Below are 23,222 nucleotides of genomic sequence, written 5' to 3'. Positions count from 1 at the left end.
GGAAACTATTAGTATGAAATTAGGTAATTTTTGGTTTTACTTTTGAATAGGGCATAGGTTGGACAAGTTTTTATTTCGTCGAGGAGCGAGTTCCAAAGACTGGGCCCTTTTATTTGCATGGTGTGTTTGCAAAGAGTTTGTTTGACACTGGGGATATAAAGGAGATATTTATTTCTGGTGTGGTGCTCATGGGTACTATTACACCTATCAAGAAAAAGTTTCAGATCAAGATTAGGCTTTAGGAACAAGGTTTTGTACATGTAAATAGCACACGAGAATGTGTGGAGTGTATGTTTAGCATGTTAAGGGACTTAAACAGAGGGGCTGTGTGTTGTCTGAAGCCAAAGTTTGTTATAGTTCTGATAGCAGATTTTTGCAGAGTGATGATGGGCTTAAGGTAATTTGCAGTGGATGAACCCCATGCACAGATACCTTATGTAAGATAGGGATAGATTAGCATGTAGTACTGTATAATTAGAGGAGAGCAGAGTGGGGGAACATAACATCTGATTTTAGAAAATATACTGACCGTTTTTGAGACTGGCTGTGTTGTAAGTGGGTGCTGAAGTTCAGTCTCATATATATATAGGCCAAGGAACTTTCCCTGATTTTTATTGCTAATGTTAACATTGTCTATCTGACATTGAATTTGATTTGATGATTTTCTACCATTAAAAATGTAGCAAATCTTTTCTGTTCATTCAGCTTCCTCTTGCAATGTCTTGTCCTGGCTTTACACAAGCCCCTATTTACCTGATCAATAGCTCTAATAATCATTTTTTGTTCTCATTTTCCAGTACTAGTTTAACAGCAAATCTAATTGGCCTTTACAAGTGTTAATCATGCTTATCAAGGCACTTATGTACACCTGTGTGTGAAACTCCCCACCATACAAAAACACTCATATAATTAATCTTACCCCCATGGCCATTCCAGCTTTTGTGCTTTCACTGTTACCCATGTTCTGGTAGGTTTCAATAGCCATGGCTCCACCAGCAATATTCATGATGGCAGCTGTGAAGCAATACAGCACTTCCTGTAAGAAATTTATCGAATGAAGACAATTTTAAATAGTATTAATATTCCTGTGAAATATAAACAAATATTACCTTTCAATAGCAATTCTCATCAACATCACATACTGAGTAAAGAAATCTCGGCTTCTATATATATTAAGAAAATTTTTAAGTGTACTCAAATTCAAATTTTAAAATTGTATATTCTCTTTCATCTCTCCCTATTCTTAAACCTCCATACATATTTGGCTTTTTCTCTCCTGAGTTTTATCTCCTCTTTTACTTCCTCTCTCCGTATATTCTTATATAATTTAATATTTAAACCCTTACTAATTATGAACTCTTTCTTGCTTCTTTCGCAGATTTCTTGAATCGAGTATTTCCTCTGCTACACTGAATATCACTCGGTGTGTAATTTTTTAAGTATTCACTTGGGAGCACATTAAATATAATAACTGGTTATACAGTACAATTGTGGTCTGTGTATTGGTGATTTCACATGCTGAAAATATCTCGCAAGCAAAAATTTCTGATGTTACTTCAAACAATAATTAATGATTTGTGTTCAAGAACTGTAAATCATAGTGAAATTAATACTGAAATTTTTTAACCTTGCATCATATTTGACAACGATTTAGCAGGTAATGTCTAAGGAACATGCATGCATTCATGAATAACTTTTCTATTTCTGCTCATAATAATTTAAATGTATTCATGATTTGGACAAGAAAATCAACATTCGACTAAACATACCCTTTGTGCATGATTACTGTGTTCAACAGTAATCATGTAATCATGAAGGTCAATAGTTGGCCTTGTGGGGCCTCGGTAAGTCTAAATACAAACTTATCATGCCCATGAACGAGAAACCAAATTTTAATATTTCTGTAATATTTCTCACACTGTTAAGCAAATACACCTAAATACTTGTACTTTTTTGTTAAAAATTATCATGAAGGCTAGTTTGAGGAGTTTCCTGAAAAATTGACTAATTAATTAAAATGCAGTTGTTAATATGGGAATACATGCAACTTAAAGAAACAAGATTAAGTATAACTTACCAGTAGATTGGATGCATGCGAAAAGAAGATGTAGGCAAGAAGCAGAGGTAGAGAAATGAGGATGGACGACCCAATGGCGATGATGCCAACCAGCCTACGATCCTCTAGACTGCTGGCCCAATTTTCAGACCCAAAATGGAGATGGTACTGTCGCAGTAAGGCAATGCAGATGAAGGCCAAAATCTGTAATGGATAATTCCAGTTAGATGTGATATATATACTGTATACGTATATATATACAAGTTTATGTTGGCAACAACTAATGTGCAGAATGGCATGTTTTTTATTAAATAATTGAAAATGATCAAAGTTGATTTTGGTACAAACTTGAATGAATGATACATATCCAGTCTGTCTTGTGATCTCAAGCCACACATGGGTTGACTCTCAAACTGTAGATTTTTTTTTACTATGGATTCCAGCAAGAAATAATTGACAACTCTCGATACCATACTCAGAAAGATTAAAATAAGAAATCACTGTTTTACTATCCCAATACAACACCTACACCATTCTAAGCGACAGGTCAATCAATTTAATGCCATGCACACACCCACTCAAAAACAAACTGCAACACTTTTTTTATTAACAAAATTAGGTATACACAGCAATGTGCTGCTATCCCATTCCATATGAAAGATTATACAGTGTAGATCAAAAACTAGATACAAGTTCATCTAATATTACCATCTCACAGGACGGTTAGTCATACATGGAATCAGGGGAGAAAATACCAGCTTAAATAAAAAAACAAACTCTGACTAAAAAATCAGGAGAAAATATGAAATGGAAGGCCTCCACTATTAGCTATTAGCCTCCACGAGCAAAATCTGGGTACAGCACAAGAATATCTTCCAATATTCCTGAGTGTATGAAGTAATTACAGAGCTCAAAGTACCTCATACCATTTGGTCTGAAGTCACTTATAACAGGGCAATCACAGATATAGTGTTGGAGAGTATATCTCAGCTCTTGTTCACATAGTTTACAATTGGAATGTTCACCTAACTCGCATCTTAGTGCTTATGGGAATTTAACTCCTGCTTCTGGGTCCCATCTTAAACCCTCAATCACCTGACATGATGGCTCTGACCTTTTTGGTCACCATGAACATGTGGCACCATGTGGGAGTCGGGTTGGGAGGCTAGCAACATGCGGGGGTAGGGGGTGGGAGGCAGGCAGCATGTATGGGTAGAAGCAGGAGGCAGGCAGGCAGTATGTGGGGGAGTAGGGGCAGGAGACAGGCAGCATATGGGGGGTAGGGGATGGGAGGCAGGCAGCATGTGGGGAGTTAGGGGCAGGAGGCAGGCAGCATGTGGGGGTAAGGGGTGGTAGGCAGGCAGCATGTGGGGGGGTTAGGGACAGGAGGCAGGCAGCATGTGGGGGGGGGGTTAGGGACAGGAGGCAGGCAGCATGTGGGGGGGTTAGGGACAGGAGGCAAGCAGCATGTGGGGGTAAGGGGTGGGAGGCAGGTACCATGTGGGGGGTTAGGGGCAGGATGCAGGCAGCATGTGGGGGGTTAGGGACAGGAGGCAAGCAGCATGTGGGGGTAAGGGGTGGGAGGCAGGCAGCATGTGGGGGTTAGGGACAGGAGGCAAGCAGCATGTGGGGGTAAGGGGTGGGAGGCAGGCAGCATGTGGGGGTTAGGGACAGGAGGCAAGCAGCATGTGGGGGGTAAGGGGTGGGAGGCAGGCAGCATGTGGGGGGGGGGGGGTAAGGGATGGGAGGCAGGCAGCATGTGGGGGTTGGGGCAGGGAGGAGGCAACATGTGGGGGTTGGGGCAGGAGGCAGGCAGCATGTGGGGGGGGAGGGCGACAAGGCAGGCAGCATGTGGGGGGGGGGGAGGGCGACAAGGCAGGCAGCATGTGGAGGGGGGGGGGAGGGCGACAAGGCAGGCAGCATGTGGAGGGGGGGAGGGAGGGCGACAAGGCAGGCAGCATGTGGAGGGGGGGGAGGGAGGGCGACAAGGCAGGCATTATATGGGGGGGGGGAGGCAAGCCGGGCGACATACGGGGGGTAGGACGGCAAGGCAGGCAACATGTGGGGATAGGTAGGGGTGGCAAGGCAGGCAGCATGTGGGGGAAGGGTGGCAAAGCAGGCAGCATGTGGGGGAAGGGTGGCAAAGCAGGCAACATGTGGTGATAGGTGGGGGGGGGGACCGCAAAGCAGGCAACATGCGGGGGATAGGTGAGGGCGGGAGGAAGGCAGGCAGGCAGCATGTGGCGGTAGGTACTAAGGAGGTAACGGGGGTGTAGTAAGGTCAGGCGTGTGAGCCTCGCACCACCGCTCATCAGCGCTATTTTTGCGTGTGACGCGATACCCTCAACACCTGCGAGGTGGCAGGCTCCGCGTTCCTCTCACCACTCGGTAAACTTCATGTTCCAGGTGGTGGTGGTGGTGGTTGTTGTTTAAGATTCGCTACTCGGAACAAGTTCCAAGTAGCACGGGCTATGGTGAGCCCGTAACTTACCTGGCACAGGAGCGGGGTGTCATGTTCCACCTGCGACTAGCCTTTACACTATACACTATACGACAACTAAACCAACAACACACGTATTTTCATCTTGATATTACAACTGGTAATTATGCACTAGTGCTAAAATTGAATACAGAGTTTTTCGAATACTGTGCAAAATCAATTTTTCGTTAATTTATTTTCAAATTTTCCACAAGTAGGCCTTTACATTTACAAGTTTAGATATAAACAATTAAGATATTGTAGTTTTCAACTTAACAACCCTTACATAAGTCTTTTTCACTACTACTTATAATAATTTTGGGCTAATGTTATCAATAAAACACACAAACTATTATAGACTGTCAAAGTCAACGGCCCTTCGAGGTTTGATGGTGCAGTAAATGTTGGAAAAAAGGGCATCGGCGCTTCTCTGAACTGCATTAATGGCTCGGTAAGAATGCTCATTTGAGACGGCATTAGAATGTTAATCCTTCGTTGTTTTACATGTGGTGGAGTCAGGTATTGGGAATGCACCACAACGCCTCTTCGAGAGAGATGTGATTGTTTTTCTGTTCAAACATATTCCTGATTGCACTACTACTACTACTTACCTCCCTCCCTCCCTCCCCCTCCCTCTTCCCCTCTCTCTCTCTCTTCCCCTCTCTCTTTTCCCCTCTCCCTCTCCCAGCATATTGAACTTAAGTATCCAGACACAACAGAAGGCTATGTAGTCTTTATTGGAGGATGGGTTGCATATGGTCACTCTCCCAGGAACTATACATACCATGTATAGCTTAAAGCAGCGGAAGCGCCGTCTAACAATACTACATTAACGGAATCAGGGCTATCTACTTTTTCCAATACATAAGAAACGGCAATAAACTGCATGACCTAATTCCGTTCTCTTTACGAGCCAGAATTATTGCCAAACATAGCTTTCATTAATGTACAAGGTCTATATAAATTAATTAGACGTTAATAAATTGAATATTTCACAGAACTAGAAGTTGGTACTACTGCAAAGATTAATTGTGAATGTCTTTTTCCCAGCAAGTTTTCCTGTCATTTGTACCCAGACGCAGTTACGATTCTCTTTAATAGTCTCAAGTTAACGGACTGCCAAAGAGAGGAACATCTTGCAACACTCAAACTTACCTTAATCTTGAGGGCAAATCAGGGATTTTTTTTAAAACAGTATTAACACAATAAAAGGTTTTTCCTAACTAACAATGTGGGATTATACCACACATTTATAATGTCTCCTAGGTGGGGCAACCTCTTAAGAGCGGTCCAGACAATCTTTCTCATGATGGAGTCTAAAACTGCTGCTCAGCTGTCACTTTCGACCCGTATCTCCATGAATACTCCCATACAAGACATTCTTAGATTCTCTCCCATGGTTCCTTGGGAGTTAGCTCCTAACTAACTAAAGTTAACTCCTAACTAGCTCCTAACTCCTAACTAGCTCCTAACTTAACTCCTAAAGTTAGCTCTTCAAAATCACCCTTGGTTGGTGTAGACACTAATTAACACTCAAAGGTGCAATGATCATAGGTAAACAATTATAAAATCGGTAAATTATAGATACTCAATAATACTGTATAGTTTGCAAATTTGTAAATGTCGCTGTTCAATCCTGCTAAAAAAATCCTAGAACACTGGACTATTTAGCTGTTGACTGCACTGATCATTGGAATTCCGAGAAGCAACTGTGGTACTAAGAGGATAGAGTTAATAGGTCACGGAAAGATCAAGTTCAAATGGTTAAAGTTAAAACTAACGAATGGTCTGAGACGAATTCATGCTGAGCGAATGAATGGTGTGGCTCAGAGTGCCTCAAGTGGAATTTGAGATGACGGAGAGGAAAGCCAGAAACTGGACGGGATGAGTATGATAAGAAATATGCAATGAGTATAAATATGAGCAAGAGAAGTTTAAGAGGAATTGTGTTTATAAGTTCATGCACTGCGGTGGACTACAACTGCTGTGGCTAACTTTCAAATGAAGATGGCTAACTTTCAACAGGTTCACCTGTTGTTGCTTAGTGTGAAACGTAGAGTGAATGAATGACTCGGTTTGAACGTCTCAAATTTCAATAAACTATTCTACATCTTGCTTCCCTCCTCCACACATGACATCACCACCGCTCTAGTGATCATTACAACACTTATGATTCCGCATAGCTTCACTACTTTTTTTTTATTCGCTGTAGATTTTTCAAAACATTTGTAATAAAATAAACTTTCATGAGAACTTTCAAAAGTATTTCATAATGCATTTCGTCATACATTATAGTACGATATGCAGGATTAACTACTGCAATTTTCCATAAGGCTGGATAACTAGCAACAAGTGGAGGCAAAGATTAAACTCTTGAAGCCTATAGAGTATAGGCGGTCCAATGCTCTACTCATCAATATAATGGTGGATGACAATTTACATTTACCCATCAATACTATTAGAAAGATCAAAGAGGCTGGGCAGATAGTCAACTTTGTAGACAACTGTCACCCGTAACACAGTCGCCACTTGAGCAGCACCCCTAAACCTGCATCCAAGCAATACATGGCTCCACGGGCCAGCACCCAAATATCATAGCGCCTAATAGGATTCCTTCTTAATACAGCAAGGCTCCTGGAGTCTCTACAAATAGTGTTACGCTCTATGGACTTGAAACCAAAACAATAACAACCCCTCAGTTCAGGGTTCTATCCCGAGGTTAACATTACTTCTACAGTATTTAAGAATAGCTGAATTTGAATGCATTTTGGGTGGTTTTGGATAGATTGATTGATAAAAATTAAGCCACCTAAAAGGTGGCACGGGCATGAATAGCCCGTAAGTGGAGGCCCTTTTGAGCCATTACCACTATCAAGAGCTGATAGTGGAGATCTGTGGAGGTGCGACTGAACCCTGCGTGACGGGAGATGTCTCCCGCCCGCGTTTTGGATAGTCAGTTGGCCACAATAAATATCAACTTGTGGCAATAGCTTCCGGTAGGGCGTATGCGTGAGAGCGTTGTTTAGGGCTTGCTGTTAGCCGCTCCACCCACTTCTGTGACCACCCCCCCCCCCTGGCCCTCCAATGTATGTGTGGACCCACCTTACCTGAATTAACCGAGGACCACTAACACTAGTGGCCTCGACGAGAACAGGAAGCCGGCGGTTTGTCAAAGGTGCCTCCAAGTCAATACTTGGTGGTATTACGTATATTAATCAGTGGGTGCATTATAAGTCAACTTCTTATAAGTTTAAAAAGAATGTGAATGAACTTGCGAACTAAACAAAATATGCAGGTCAAGGGAACACTATAAATGCTACATTAATATCTAGACCCAATAGTTCCAGAATATGGTATAACCACAAGACCCCGGGCGTGTTACCGTGAGAAACTACACAGTCCAGCCTCATCTGCGGCTTTCTCAAGGGCACCTTTACGCTCTCGGGTTCCAGGCAACACCCACCCCCGTCTTCCCTTACCACCATACGCACCTCCATTGTCCTACTGCCCCGTGTTGCCGGACTTCCTCAGCACTCCTGCCTCTGCAACCCTCCCGACTCTCACCTCCTCCACAACCATAGCCCATCACCACACCACCGTCCTTCCCCCACACCGCCTCCAAAAACCACAACCCCCCCCCCCCCCTACACCACGTGTCCTCAATTCAATCAACACTCGTCCCCTTGATACACCATCACTGCCGCCCACTGTTGGTCACACCATCACCTCCCACAGCTGCACACACACACTATCGCTGGGCGTCCACACGCACGGGCACCCCCCACCCCTTCACCCAACCCCCTCCAAGCAACACCCAGCAACTCTGTTTTAGGTTGATGGGTCACTTTCCCTCTCATGCAAACACGCAGCACGACCATGTGATTCACATTACAAAAATGTAGGAACTCTTGTATATATAAATAAATAAAAAAAAAACAGAGCTTGACCGAGAGGGCACATACATGAAGGAACGGTAGATGGGGTAAGAGAGACTCCTGAAAGAATATACAAGGTAAACAAGGGGACAAGAATAATAAAATAAAAGTAATATGAATAGGGATGAGTAAGAATAAACAAAGCCTGTCTATAATATATGCAGTTGGTAGCCTAACAAATTAGGAAGGCCGGGCGCCCACTCGCCCCTGGCCTCTTCCTCTCGTCGAGCACAATATGTCTGTTTCCACCAGATTACAGAAGCAGATAAAAGAAACCTCCACATATTGTAATCCATTACGAGCACCAAGTATATACATTGCAGTGCAATTCATTAATGAATGAATAAACTCTCCACAAGCTCAATGTTCCTCCGTCATTTTATATTTATAAGGAAAAAACCAATGAACTTTGTTTATGATAAAAGATTCGTTTGAGCACACACACTATCACCGAGCCTTTGATTCAATACCATACAAATAAAATAGGTCTAGGTAATTTGGCAACGCGGGCCTTCCCTGGTAGCTGCGAAGAGCAACGGACCAGACGGACCAGACCAGACCAGACAACGGACCCTCAACGCTGTGTGAGGGCGTGAAAGTGTTAAGAGGCCGCGAAGAGCAATGGACCAGACTTATTAAGAGAGTGAGCACTGTGTCAGCGCCTCAACATGTATGCTTCAGGGGGTCAACTTTCTAACTGTCCGAAGGCACCATTAACTGAATTTTACTACCACCACTAGTAAGGGTTGGGTGGGTGGGGGAGGGGGGGGGCTGGGTAGAAGGCGTTCAGGTGTGAGGGCTGGGTAGAGAGAGCGGGTGTCATAGGGTACGCTGTCAGTGCTAACGCTTCACCTCTCCCCTCAACACTTCACACCCCACAACAAGCGGGATGTGCACGTTGCAAAAATACCAAAAACAAAAAAGTGAAAGGGATTAAGGAGCCTTGTGCGTGACTGACGTGAACGCAAGTAGCTTTCCTCTTCTCCATCCGAGGCCCGATGTGCGTGCGTGCGTGCGCGAGGGTGGGGGTAGGGGTGGGGGAGGATACATGACATTTATTCCTTTCGGGTGATATCGTATGCACTGATCTATAAATGAATCTTCTATTTCTTGGAACACAGCTGTGCTATAACCTTCCCAGTGCACTAGCCCTGATAGCCATAAATGAACACCAATCACGTCCTGTGTATCTGTCAGTGTTATGCACTAAACGATTTTTGTTTTGGAAAACGTTTACTGAACAATCTGTTTTAACTAATGCGTTTTTGCAAATATGGAGGAATCTTGTCATTTTATAACGAACAGTTTCCAGAGCTAATAATATTTTGGACACTAACACTTTTTCCTGTAACATGATGCGTCTCGGACACTTGCCAACCTATATAACTGGACACCTCTACCTATCTGCCCCCCTACCCCCCCCTCTCTGTCTGTCTCCTAATTACGGCTTGCATTTCCATGTTGTTAATGGTACAGAACATTTTAAACCCACAAATACTGACGGAATAAATAAAAATACCACAGGTCCCCCAACATGGGTGCCTAACATGGTGCCGTGACCCGGTGGCAGCTGTCACTATCAGACCTTCACACAGCGTCAAGCATAGCGAGATCATGAGCTTCGTCACGAAATACTGTTTAGGGGTCATTTTAAAGAAACAAGTCATGAATGCTTGTGTTTACCCGCGCTTCATATTATCAACATTGCCAACCCTTCAACAAAAACACACTACACCCACGCTGCCAACAAGGACACCCTGTGGTCGGCCCTACACCCACGCTGCCAACAAGGATACCCTGTGGTCAGTTCTACACCCACGCTGCCAACAAGGATACCCTGTGGTCAGTTCTACACCCACGCTGCCAACAAGGACACCCTGTGGTCGGCCCTACACCCACGCTGCCAACAAGGATACCCTGTGGTCAGTTCTACACCCACGCTGCCAACAAGGATACCCTGTGGTCAGTTCTACACCCACGCTGCCAACAAGGACACCCTGTGGTCGGCCCTACACCCACGCTGCCAACAAGGATACCCTGTGGTCAGTTCTACACCCACGCTGCCAACAAGGACACCCTGTGGTCGGTTCTACACCCTCGCTGCCAATAAGGACACCCTGTGGTCGGTTCTACACCCTCGCTGCCAATAAGGACATCCTGTGGTTGGCCCTACACCCACGCTGCCAACAAGGACATCCTGTGGTTGGCCCTACACCCACGCTGCCAACAAGGACACCCTGTGGTCGGCTCAACACCCACGCTGCCAACAAGGACACCCAGTGGTCGGGTTCTACACCCACGCTGCCAACAAGGACACCCAGTGGTCGGGTTCTACACCCACGCTGCCAACTCTTACACTGACTCGCCTTGTTAAACCTTGTTGAATTTACGTGTCTGGTCCGGATATTTATAAGTATGACTGTAGTACCTCCCACACAAGCTGGGCTCTGCTGTTCCCTGCACTGTTAACTTCGTTAATGATAACATTTAACCAAATTTAGGCTAAAATACGCATCTCTATAATAAAACAAAATTGGAAACTAAATAAATAAATAAACATTGTGATCACGTATCTGTTTCTAGGTAACGCCAACAGATTCAGTAATTAAGTTCGTGAGGAGTGTCGCTCACAGCATGAAGACATCCACAACACACATGATACCATGGCCAGCACCAGGTGGGAGCACACGCGCGGGCACTCTGACAAGCGCGCATGCTTGAAGTGTGATAAACAAAAGGAACCTACAGAGAAGTCCAGAGGTGAAACTTGTTAACAGCCAAACTCACGGAAGCCTAGGGGGAGTAGGCCGTACAAAAAAAAATGTGGGATGGGGTGCAATATTATTATTATTATTATTATTGTTGTTGTTTTAATTTCAGCTACCCGGAACCAAAAGTTCAAAGTAACAAGGGCTATGGTGAGCTCATAGTGGACTTATTAATGTTTTAGATGCAAGAGCTTTTGGTGTTGATAGCTCTATAGATAATGTGTAAGGATGGAATGGGAGGGATATATTGGTGAGGGTGAACTGACGCATATTTAAGCCTAGTAAGCCGTTGTGGTTATGTTGAAAGAGGGTAGAAATAGCCTAAGATACTCTATCCTTTTTCAGATGTATCTTATTGTCTCAATAAACTTACTTGAACTTGAAGTTATGCTGATTTAACTTATGTTGATTTATGTTGATATTTTAACAGTGTTGTTCTGGCCCCTTCGTTTGAAAATGATCTTTTAATAAAGCACGTGAACCGTCAGAATAGCGGACCAACCAACCAGAATGGCGGTTGAGATGAACTATGCCTGGTCTCACACCAGCCCGTTCTCTTGAATTGCCACGAATGTACAAAACCCAAGCCACCCACCTAACTTAACCTAACCAACTGACTCTGAAAACGTGGTTATTTGTGGGCCGCAACTTTTCATAGAACTTTGTACGGTGGAAACCATTGCGTATAAAATGAGACGTAATATAGTTGAGAGAATGGGTTGGGCTGCCACCGGCCACACAATCTATAATTACCGTCCCAAACTCCCACTACACAACAAGCTCATCGTCGCCAGCGCACGTGGACCCGCAAGTTCCTACTCTCTAAATTAGACTGAGTTATGTATCCTAATTAATGCCATCAAAAACCCACGTGAAAACAACAATTGGTAAAAACTACGAAGAAATGGAAAAGGGTTGGAAGGTGGGAAGAGAAGGGAGGAAGAGAGGGAGGGGGGGGGAAGGGAGGAAGAGGGAGAAAGGGGTAGGAGGGGAATAGAGAAAGAAGAGAGTTACCGTGTTAGGCTGGCAGTAATCGCTGACGAAAAGTTTCATAATTAGGCTCAATAGTTTCCATGGTATTAGGTATGGCTCTTGTTGTTGTTTAAGATTTGCTACCTGGAACAAAAAGTTCCAAGTAGCACGGGCTATGGTGAGCCCGTATTTGTAAGTATGGCTATATTCAACCCTTCCTCAAAACACTGGGCAAATGTTCGTAACTGAGAAGCAGCCGCCTACCGTCATGCAAACTGCACCTACTATCAAGAAGCTGCCGCCTTCCGCTCTAGAAATGATAAATCACTTGATGCAACCACAAATAATGTTCCAAACGCGTTTGTTAGCGCGTGTCCCACTATGTTTATAACTTGGACAAGCCTAACTTAAGGATGAGTTATTATACTGTTACCGACTAGTCATACAAACAATAATACGCTTATAAATATTCTGAAAATGTAGCAATATAGCCCGTTGTCTGTGTATAGGTCTAACCCATCCATATAGGCGAAAATGCGTTATTCAAAATTGGACTAAGCAAACTGCTACTGTGACTGAACAGAAGTATAAAATAAACGGCAGAATGCCTATGTTGTGCCATATACGAGGCAGCTCCTATTTATATCCACCCAAACTCTTGATAGAATGTGCGTGGATTTTGAGTGTGGTTCTGTTCAGGGCTGGAGGTGAGGCGCTTGGGGGGCTAGCCTCACCCAACTTGGCACAGGGGATAGTCTGGGGTACGGGACTGACATAGGATGGTTGGAGTAGGTCCTATGAAGATGGGGTGAGGCTGAGTAGTAAACCCCTCCACCCCCCCCCACCCCCCCCGACAAAATTGGTGAAAGGTAGCTAACAGAGTCCCTAGATCTCTTCACTTCGAAGGTGATAAGATAATTTAGTATTAAATGGAAATATTTGTCTGTTCGAGGATGAAAGCCAGACGGGGAATGTGGGGGAAAGGAGGGGAGGGGGAGGAGAGGGAGAGAAGGGAAGGGGGAGAGGAGGTGATGGGAAGGGGGAGAGGGGGTGATTGGAAGGGGGAGAGGGGGTGATGGGAAGGGGGAGAGGGGGTGATTGGAAGGGGGAGAGGGGGTGATTGGAAGGGGGAGAGGAGGTGATGGGAAGGGGGAGAGGGGGTGATTGGAAGGGGGAGAGAGGGGTGATGAGAAGGGGGGAGCGTCATTTTTGAACCGAATTCTGGCTCTCTGCACCTATTTGCAGTTTCAAATTACGACTTTTTATACCGAAAATATGCTAATTACTGAAAACGGCGATGGGCCATATTTTGCCCAAACCCCCCTGCAGGTTTCAAAATATCTGAAATATCGGAAATTTGACTCCTGAGTGTCCTTTTTGAGCCAAATTCTGGCTCTCTGCACCTATTTGCAGTTTCAAATTACGACTTTTTATACCGAATATATGCCAATTACTGAAAACGGTGATGGGTCATATTTTGTCCACCCCCCCCCCCTCCCCTTGCAGTTTTGAAAATATTTAAAATATCGGAAATTGCGTCCAACACAGCTCAATTCCATCACAATTTCATACAAAATAATTCAATAAAAAATAAAATAAATCGAAATCTATGAAACTAAAATTTATTAATGCAATCGGAAACATTGAAATGGAATTCGTGACATATTTAGTATAGCGTGAATGTTGCTATTATGTGCAACAGATGGTGCTGTTTTTCAAAAACGCATGTTTTTACCTGCCACAGGGGTGGCGTCTATATAAAAAGATGCGCCTATTCGAATGCAACGTTGTGTCAATATTTGAAAGCAATTGATGAAGAACTTTTGGAGATTACAGCGTGTGTTGCTCTTACGTCCAATAGATGGCATTGTTAAAAAAAAAAGTTTTTTCCTGTCACAGGCGAGGCATGTATACAACAGATACATAAAAACGCGCGCCTGTTCGAATGCAACGTTGTGTCAAAATTTCAAAGCAATCGGTAAAGAGGTTACGAAGATTTCCCTTGCATGAAAAAGTTTTTTTTTTTTTAAATCATTTTTTTTACCGTCACGGACGTGACATTTATATAGTATGTATATAAAAACCTGCTCGGATGCGAATGGAACGTTGTGTAAAAAATTCAAAGCAATCGGTGAAGAACTTTCGGAGATTAGCGTTAATGCACAAACGGACATTTCCATTTTTATTTATATAGACTTGGGTACACACCCCCTTCTAGTTCATATACATATCTAACCTACGCATGAGATAATCCAGCGATCCCACGTCTATCATGTGACCCGCCGGTAATAAATCTATAACCGTTTCCAAACCAGTATTTACTAACCTTACTAACCAGGAACACCTGTGGCAGCAGTGAGCCAGCACACCTGCGGTTCAACACCTGCAGCTCACACCTACCAACGCCTATCGATCCATTTCTTAATTAACATGTAAATGTTAACTTCGTACGTATGACACATTCACAGAAAACGTTTTCCCATAGCCAAGTCTCCATTAAGTGAATGACTAGAGGAGTGTCAGAGTTAAGGAATTATATTTGAATTATATAATTCATCCCCATCTCTCCCAAGAGGTTCGGGTCACCAATTGGCGGATCTTGGGCATCAAGATCCCTAAATGGGATCCCACAGCATCCCGCACAAAAGTTACCAAACCCATGTGTTGCCGCCGTCGTCATTAGCCATTAGCAGTGCTTGCCATATTTTATATTATATATATATATATTATATATATATATATATATATATATATATATATATATATATATATATATATATATATATATATTATATATATTATATATATATATAATATATATCTCCAGCTAGGATTTGGAATCCCCCAAGGCTGTGAAGCGGCTGCCCATGCAGCACGAGCATACATCACAAACATTTCTGATGAAAAGGCCCTGCTCAAACTGGACTTTAAGAATGCCTTCAACATGGTAAGAAGAGATGCAGTACTTTGTGCCGTACATCGCCATTTCCGGCCCCTCTACCCGTTCATACTATCGTGCTACAGTGGCGAGTCAAAACTGCTCTTTGGTGAACATGAAATCAGATCATGTGAAGGTGTTCAGCAAGGTGATCCTCTTGCTCCCCTTCTTTTCTGCTTAGTCTTAAAAGAAATCACCGAAAGCTTGTCCAGCGAGTTCAACATCTGGTTTTTGGATGATGGCACTATAGCTGGCACCGTAGACCACCTCTTGTCAGATATCAGGAAAATAAGGGAGCAAGAAGTAAGCCTGGGTCTCGTCCTGAACCCTTCCAAGTGTGAAGTAGTCTCCTCCAACCCAGACATCGTAGCTAGAATAAGGTCTGCCTTGCCTGGAGCCCATGTCATTAGGGCCGAGAACAGCACCCTCCTTGGAGCTCCCCTCGGGTCTAACGCCATTGAGGAGATCCTCGACAAGAAAATCGCAGACCTTAGGAGGATGGAAGACAGAATAGGTGACATCGATGCCCACGATGCTTTTTATCTCCTCACCAAATGCCTATCCCTTCCGAGGCTAACCTACTTTCTGAGGTGCGCCCCATCTTACAACAACCCAAAGCTTGACGAGTATGACCTCCTACTGAAGACCATGCTGGAAAAAGTTGTTAACCTCTCTCTCAACGAATGCCAGTGGAAACAAGCCACTCTTCCTGTCAGGCTCGGTGGCTTGGGTGTCCGCACCGCCACCCAAATTGCAGTCCCAGCCTTCCTGTCTTCCTCCTCAGCATCAGATGACCTGGTTAAGGAAATTCTACCTGACACCCTGAGTGATGTAGCGGGGATACAGGACCCCCACTACACGGAATGTGACACGAAATGGGGTGCCATGACAGACCCAGCACTCAGACCAGCCATGCCGAAAGCCAAGAAACAATCCAGTTGGGACAGCCCCATTGTAGACAAAGAAGCCACAGCTTTGCTGGAGGCAGCAACAACCCCCAGTGATCGTGCACGCCTCACAGCTGTGCAGGCTCCCCATGCAGGGGACTTCCTTCTGGCAGTCCCTATGTCTGCGACAGGCACACGTCTTGATCCGCAGGAGCTCCGTATTGCAGTCGCTCTCCGCCTTGCTGCCCCTATCCACACTGTTCACAGGTGTATTTGCGGCGAGGCAGATGCTGACGAATATGGATTGCATGGCCTGCACTGTGGAAAATCGGGTGGTTGGCACACTAGACACGACGAAGTCAACGACATCATTAAAAGAAGCCTTGCCTCTGCTCAGTGTCCAGCGGAGAGAGAGCCCCGCAACCTACTGAACCGTGACTCTGTTAGCTTTGCCGGCCGACCAGACGGAATCACACTGCGTCCGTGGAAGGGTGGCAGGCAGTTAGCATGGGACTATACTTGCGTATCCACCCTGGCAACGACATACATCACCCTCTCTGCCGGCACGGCAGGAGCCGCAGCGACACACAGAGAAAAACAAAAGTCAGTCAAGTACAGGCAATTAGATCAAAGGTACAATTTCGTTCCAATAGGGTCTGAGACCCTAGGCCCATGGGGTGAGAGTGCAAGAAGGTTTCTTAAGGATCTTGGTTCCAAGCTCATTGACACCACAAGAGACCCTAGAGCAGCAAGTTTTCTCTTTCAGCGCCTCAGTGTCGCGATCCAGAGGGGAAATGCCCGCTGCATCCTCGGTTCCTGCCCGGCGTCGGAGGAGTTCGAGGAAATCTACAGCCTCTAGGAAGCGAACTTTTTCTTGTGTCCTCTTAATGTTCATTTTTTGTATAAAATCAGATATGTAACTGTATAACCTTGCATAATAAAGTGTACATCATAATAAAAAAAAAAGGGGGTGGTAGGAGAAGTGAACACTCTTTCGTATTCAGAGTTAAATGTCAAGTTTTTCCCTGAGTGCTCTGTGTTCCCTTCTCTGAGGCTGTGGGTCCCTATAATTACACCAGTGGTGGTACCCCCCTTTATATATATATTATATATATATATATATATATTATATATATATGTATTATATATATATAAACTCTATAAATATAAATGAAAAAACAGAACATTATAGTTTGCCATTATTTTGAATAATTTTCTTTAAAGGTAACATGCTCGCATAACTGAAAATAGATTATCAGGCGGAAATCGTGACTTTACAAAAAAAGAATGTGTGTCACAGAGCCCTTGACCTCGTCTTCCAGCGACGATGAAGTTTCTCTGGGACTGTCAGGGTCTGCAGACCTTCACACAAGGAGTCGTGTACCTGTTTCACCAAGATATACTGACCCAACAACTCTCCTCGTTACAGCACGTCGCATTTTGACTCTTACTTTACACACGGCCAAAAACCGAGGTACAAGAAAATGGTAGCGGCTGGCGAAATTGACATAACCTCCCGTTTTCTGTTCTGTGGGTTAGGTTAGAGCACTTTATTTAGCACAAGTGTTTCTTGACGTTGGGGTCGCTCCCAAGAGCGGGCTGACTGATGGGGCAAACACAGGAGTGACAGCGAACAGAGGCGGTAAGAGTGGGGGAGAGAATAATCATGGGATGGGAGGGGTAGAGAACGGGGACGGTGGGAACTAGAGGAAGAGGAACACACAAAAAAAGTAATTATAATTTAATTCGTTGTCGGGTGGGGGGTTGAGGGAGAGGCATCCTGTTAATGTATATACGTTATGTTGGTATTTCATCCCCCCCTTCTCCCACGGTCGAACCCTCCCCAGGATGCAGCCTCCACAACAGATGACTAACTCCCAGGTACCTATGTTACTACTAGGTGAACAGAGACATTAGGTGAAAGGAAACGTGCCCAGCCATTTCTGTCCCGCCCTGGATTCCCAGTTGTGAGTGGAGAAGGAACCAAGTTGCTGTTGTTTGAGATTCAGCCACTCTGAACAAAAATTTCTATGTAACACAAGGCTACGGTGAGCCCGTAGTGGACTTACCTGGCACAGGAGCGGGGCTGTAACCCCAGCTGTACTGGAGAGTAAAGGGGCAAGGTTTCAGTCAGGCAGGTGGTGGTGGGTGGTGGTGGCGGCGGCTAACACAGTAAGGTCGCCGCTCACCACCAATACTGACACTAATATTTACTACTTAAATGAAGTCACGTTTACAACACTAAATGCAAATATGAAATATATAGTAATGTTATCATTGTATCATTAATTAATGATACAATCGTTAACTTCATATTTTGTTAATAAATACCGTTAATTTATATATTTTGAAGCCTTTTTAAAATCATTCTGTAATTCTCCCTTTACCCGACACACTGGGACTTATTCAATTTGAGGTTGTCGCTATACCATCTAGGCCAGAATGCCCACAATAAGTATAGCCAAAATAACCAAACTACTACTCTAAGGTTAAGGGGTATACCACAACCAATACAAGGCTCCATACACTGTGTTGATGACATAAGAGGGGGGGGGGGGGGGTAGAAATAGCCTAAGCTACTCTATCCCTTCGAGATGTATTTCTTTCTTGTCTCAATAAACATACTTGAACTTCAATAGACACAAGTGAGGTAGTGAATCATACACACACGAGGCGTACTAACACAGGAGGATATTAAAGAATGTTACAGGTGGACCTGAACAAGTGCGGGAGATGGTCTGAGAAATGGCTACTTGACATTAAGCAAATTTGAGATCTGGGACGAGACTGGGGAAGGCAGGAGGGACAGTACACGACTGAAAGGAAGACAAATGCTCTAAATTAAGAAAGAGTATTCCTCCATATAAACCCAAACGCATAAGAGGGCAACATCGGCAACGTATGCAAAACTGGCGAGCATTTGCAAGACTTTTAGGAATTATAATAGGGAAGCTTTCACGATGGTATGCAATACTTATGCTAAGTTTTTATGTACTAATCTACGGGTAAAGCTTTAATGTACTAATCTACGAGTAAAGCTTAATGTACTGATCTACGAGTAAAGCTTAATGTACTGATCTACGAGTAAAGCTTAATGTACTGGTCTACGAGTAAAGCTTAATGTACTGGTCTACGAGTAAAGCTTAATGTACTGGTCTACGAGTAAAGCTTAATGTACTGGTCTACGAGTAAAGCTTAATGTACTGGTCTACGAGTAAAGCTTAATGTACTGGTCTACGAGTAAAGCTTAATGTACTGGTCTACGAGTAAAGCTTAATGTACTGGTCTACGAGTAAAGCTTAATGTACTGGTCTACGAGTAAAGCTTAATGTACTGGTCTACGAGTAATGCTTAATGTACTGGTCTACGAGTAAAGCTTAATGTACTGGTCTACGAGTAAAGCTTAATGTACTGGTCTACGAGTAATGCTTAATGTACTGGTCTACGAGTAAAGCTTAATGTACTGGTCTACGAGTAAAGCTTAATGTACTGGTCTACGAGTAATGCTTAATGTACTGGTCTACGAGTAAAGCTTAATGTACTGATCTACGAGTAAAGCTTAATGTACTGGTCTACGAGTAAAGCTTAATGTACTGGTCTACGAGTAAAGCTTAATGTACTGGTCTACGAGTAATGCTTAATGTACTGGTCTACGAGTAATGCTTAATGTACTGGTCTACGAGTAATGCTTAATGTACTGGTCTACGAGTAATGCTTAATGTACTGGTCTACGAGTAATGCTTAATGTACTGGTCTACGAGTAATGCTTAATGTACTGATCTACGAGTAAAGGCTGAAAGAACTAAGCGTCAGAAAGCAGGAAGAGGTCGCGGGTGGTGACGTTATCACAACACACGGGTACAAGACTCAACAGCGCCAATGACAGAGGCTGACAGAAACGCTCAATATTTTCACGATTATCTTTCTCCAGATATAACACATTCCAACACAGGGGTTTATTACTAAATATGGATTAAACGTTAGCGTGTAAAATGTGATGCATATTACGGTACATATTGTATAGACTTTCAGTTTGATCTTGGGGGACTTGCTTCATGGGGCTGGGTCTGCCACCCTATTTAGGACGCAACATTACAATTCCTTGAAGCACATTCTCCATGTTCGATAATATTTCTACTGGCTAATGATATTTTCAAATTAGGAATGATTTCTGGTGCAGAGGAGGTTGTGCGCATCATTAGATCAGTCAGGTTAAGCCCTTATGGGTCTGCCCGTTAAGTGGATGGCTTAGATCTGACAATAGTATCCCAACATTTGTATGATGAGACCCTGTGAGCTATTGCTCACAGGTACGTATTAAGGGGCAATTCATCGCCAGCGGAAGCAATAATTATTCATGAATACTGAGGCAATTTCCATATGCTACACCTGATGCTTCATTATGTTTGAGGACGTGCTTTTCTTGCTAGCATACAGAGCACCAACTTTCTTCCATTAATTTTTTTTTTTTTTTTAAATTTTGCCCCGAGGGGCGAGTTTATTGGGCAGCACCACTCATCTTGTGAGTGGACACACCGCCATAGCAGCATGTACAACACTCCCCAATAGGAAGAAAACCCGCTGGGTTCTTCATCCTGTCACTTGTACCCAGACACAGCTGGGACTTGCTTAACTGTTTCAAGTGAACAGCTCTTTCTTCCATGTCATGGGAAGGCTGAACAAACACACTGTGATCGCCTCTCTCCACCAACGAGGCGGCGACAAGCCAAACGGCACCTCGGATGCATTTCCGATGGTTCCTTTTATATAAAAGGGGTGACGCCGAGGAAAATAAGACTCGCGTCCCTACCAAAACACTGTTCGGCCAGCCTTACAAGTCTGCGTTGTCTCTTGAGCGGGCAAGTGGAGGAGCAGGCAGGGTAAGGCGAGCAAGTACTTCTCCAGCCTAGACAGAGGCGGGTAGTGTTCAAGGCGCACGTCTCTCCTCCCTCGAGTACGTACTTGCAAGTTGGTGCTCCCGCCCGCCCTTAAACCAGATACTTACGTGTCAAGAGTGTAGACTTTGTTGCCGTTATATCGTGAAATTATTAGGTTCGTTAAAATTTCTTAATATTGTTGTTCCTTGATGTCGTTGGTCTGTGTGGTTGGAGGTGTCTTCTGTTACCGTGTTAATTACACTAGTAGCATTAATAGCTACTAGTGAACATTAGAATGCTACTATTAATTAGTAGCATTCGAACAAGTGTTGTTGTACTCTCTGGCTCGGTTACCTTTCCAATCCCCAACTGGAAAAGGCTGTCCCTCTCCACCTTATAATTTTGTATTGTGATTATATCCCTCTCTAAAGTAAGAATGTTCCATGGAGACTACGTTCCTATGCGCGTGAATGCTTGCGTTCTTGCGTGCGCGCATGCGTAAAGCTTCTCATCCCCACTCTACTACCTTCCGGTTGTCTCACACAGCGACTTCCAACTGGTTGTCGTACCTAATTAAAAATTTTCACGAACAACAAACCTAGACCAATATAATGGTAACCACAGATAACCCTGACGGAGACGCCCGCTGGGGAAACGACGTGACCGACATGGCATTGTAATGTATTACCTTGCAAGCCCGGCACTTTCACCCCACACACAAGCTTCTAATAATTTGTTAACTTTTAAATGGCACACACACTGTTGTGGTGGAGGCTGACTCCATACACAGCTTCAAAGGTAGATATCATAGAGCCCAGTAGGCTCAGGAATCTGTATACACCAGTTGATTGACGGTTGAGAGGCGGGACCAAAGAGCCAGAGCTCATCCCCCGCAAGCACAACTATGTTATAATATATATATATATATATATATATATATATATATATATATATATATATATATATATATATATATATATATATATATATATATATAAACGGGGCCTCGCAGCTGAATGGACAGCGCTCGGGAGTCGTAATCCTAAGAGCCCGGGTTCGATTCCCGGCCGTGGCGGAAACAAATGGGCAGGTTTTTTTAAACCCTGATTCACCTGTTCACTTAGCAGTAACTGGGTACCTGGGAGCTATAGACAGCTACTATGGCACACTACAGCCCCGCTCCTGTGCCAGGTAAGTCCACTACGGGCTCACCATAGACCGTGCTACTTGGAACGTTTTATTTCAAGTAGCTGAATCTAAAAACAACAACAGCTGCTACGGGCTGCTTCCTGGGGATGTGCGCGCGCGCGCGCGTGCACATCCCCAGTGTTAAGAGAAAAATACGTGTGTGAAAAATATGTGTGAAAAATACGTGTGAAAAATACGTCAGTGTTAAGAGAAAAATATATATGTAGCAGATATAATACACACTCAAAACTGGAATGTTCTCAAATATAAATTAAAATTAATATTTGTATATATATATATATATATATATATATATATATATATATATATATATATATATATATATATATATATATATATATATATTAGTATATTATATTTATATATATATATATATATATATATATATATATATATATATATATATATATATATATATATATATATATATATATATATATATATATATATATATATATATATATATATTAGCATATTGTGCATATTTAGGCATTGGTTACCGAAGTTTTTGCTAATCTGTCGAATGACCTCGGGATTACAAGCTCCTCTATATGGTGCCCTTTGAATGCCTCCGTTATATGGACCTCTTATGTGTAGTAGTAGCATCTTCACTGCAAACATCGCGCATTCAAATACTGCCCTACTGCTTCAGGGGAGAGGGGCCAGTGTCCAATGGCGGTGATAACACTACGCAAACATGTTCATTCATACAGTCATTCATTCATACAGTCATTCATTCATTCATTCATTCATTGTCTGCTCTCACACACGGTCTCTTTACCCATCTTTCACACACGCGCACATGCAGCATCTGATCATGAAATGCCAAACTTCCGCACCTCTATAACTCTATATTTATATTCGATAAATTATAGCTTACAAATATAACATTTCCAAATTGCAAACAAATACATATTTCCTAAGACCCTACATGCGTTAATTACATTATAGATATTTAGTGTTTTTTTTTTTATTTTACTTAGTGCTGATCTGAAAATCCACGGATCTGGGTTTTCGGGATTTGCCACCAGCTCCGAGGAACGTCCAGTAGGCTTGTATGGAACGGGAGGGAACGTCGGGTAGGCCTGTATGGAACGGGAG

The 23,222-nt window shown here is 43.5% G+C and overlaps 2 protein-coding genes across 7 annotated transcripts in view; one reads left to right on the top strand and one right to left on the bottom strand.

Annotated features, from left to right (window-relative positions):
- Positions 1–23,222, top strand: part of LOC138373292 (uncharacterized) — a 294,206-nt gene that overhangs the window by 41,718 nt on the left and 229,266 nt on the right. Inside the window, exon 5 of one of the 6 annotated variants that reach the window (XR_011231125.1) lies at positions 1,379–1,610. The exons of the other annotated variants lie outside the window; for them this stretch is intronic. The gene's annotated coding sequence lies outside the window, so the exon portion shown is untranslated. Of the gene's footprint in view, positions 1–1,378; positions 1,611–23,222 lie in introns of those variants that run through there. 6 annotated transcript variants of the gene reach the window in all.
- The window catches only part of LOC138373294 (uncharacterized), a 39,135-nt gene that overhangs the window by 3,716 nt on the left and 12,197 nt on the right, over positions 1–23,222 (bottom strand). The window contains exons 2-3 of the mRNA XM_069339434.1: positions 2,078–2,260; positions 920–1,036 (exon numbers count right to left, since the gene is read on the bottom strand). Of these exons, the coding sequence (XP_069195535.1) occupies positions 920–1,036; positions 2,078–2,260 (300 nt within the window). The remainder of the gene's footprint in view (positions 1–919; positions 1,037–2,077; positions 2,261–23,222) is intronic.

This window comes from Procambarus clarkii, chromosome 41 (genome assembly GCF_040958095.1).
Source record: "Procambarus clarkii isolate CNS0578487 chromosome 41, FALCON_Pclarkii_2.0, whole genome shotgun sequence".
Taxonomy (NCBI): Eukaryota; Metazoa; Arthropoda; class Malacostraca; order Decapoda; family Cambaridae; genus Procambarus; species Procambarus clarkii.
The sequence above is the reverse complement of the archived record's forward strand: the minus strand, read 5'-3'. Positions and strand labels throughout refer to the sequence as shown.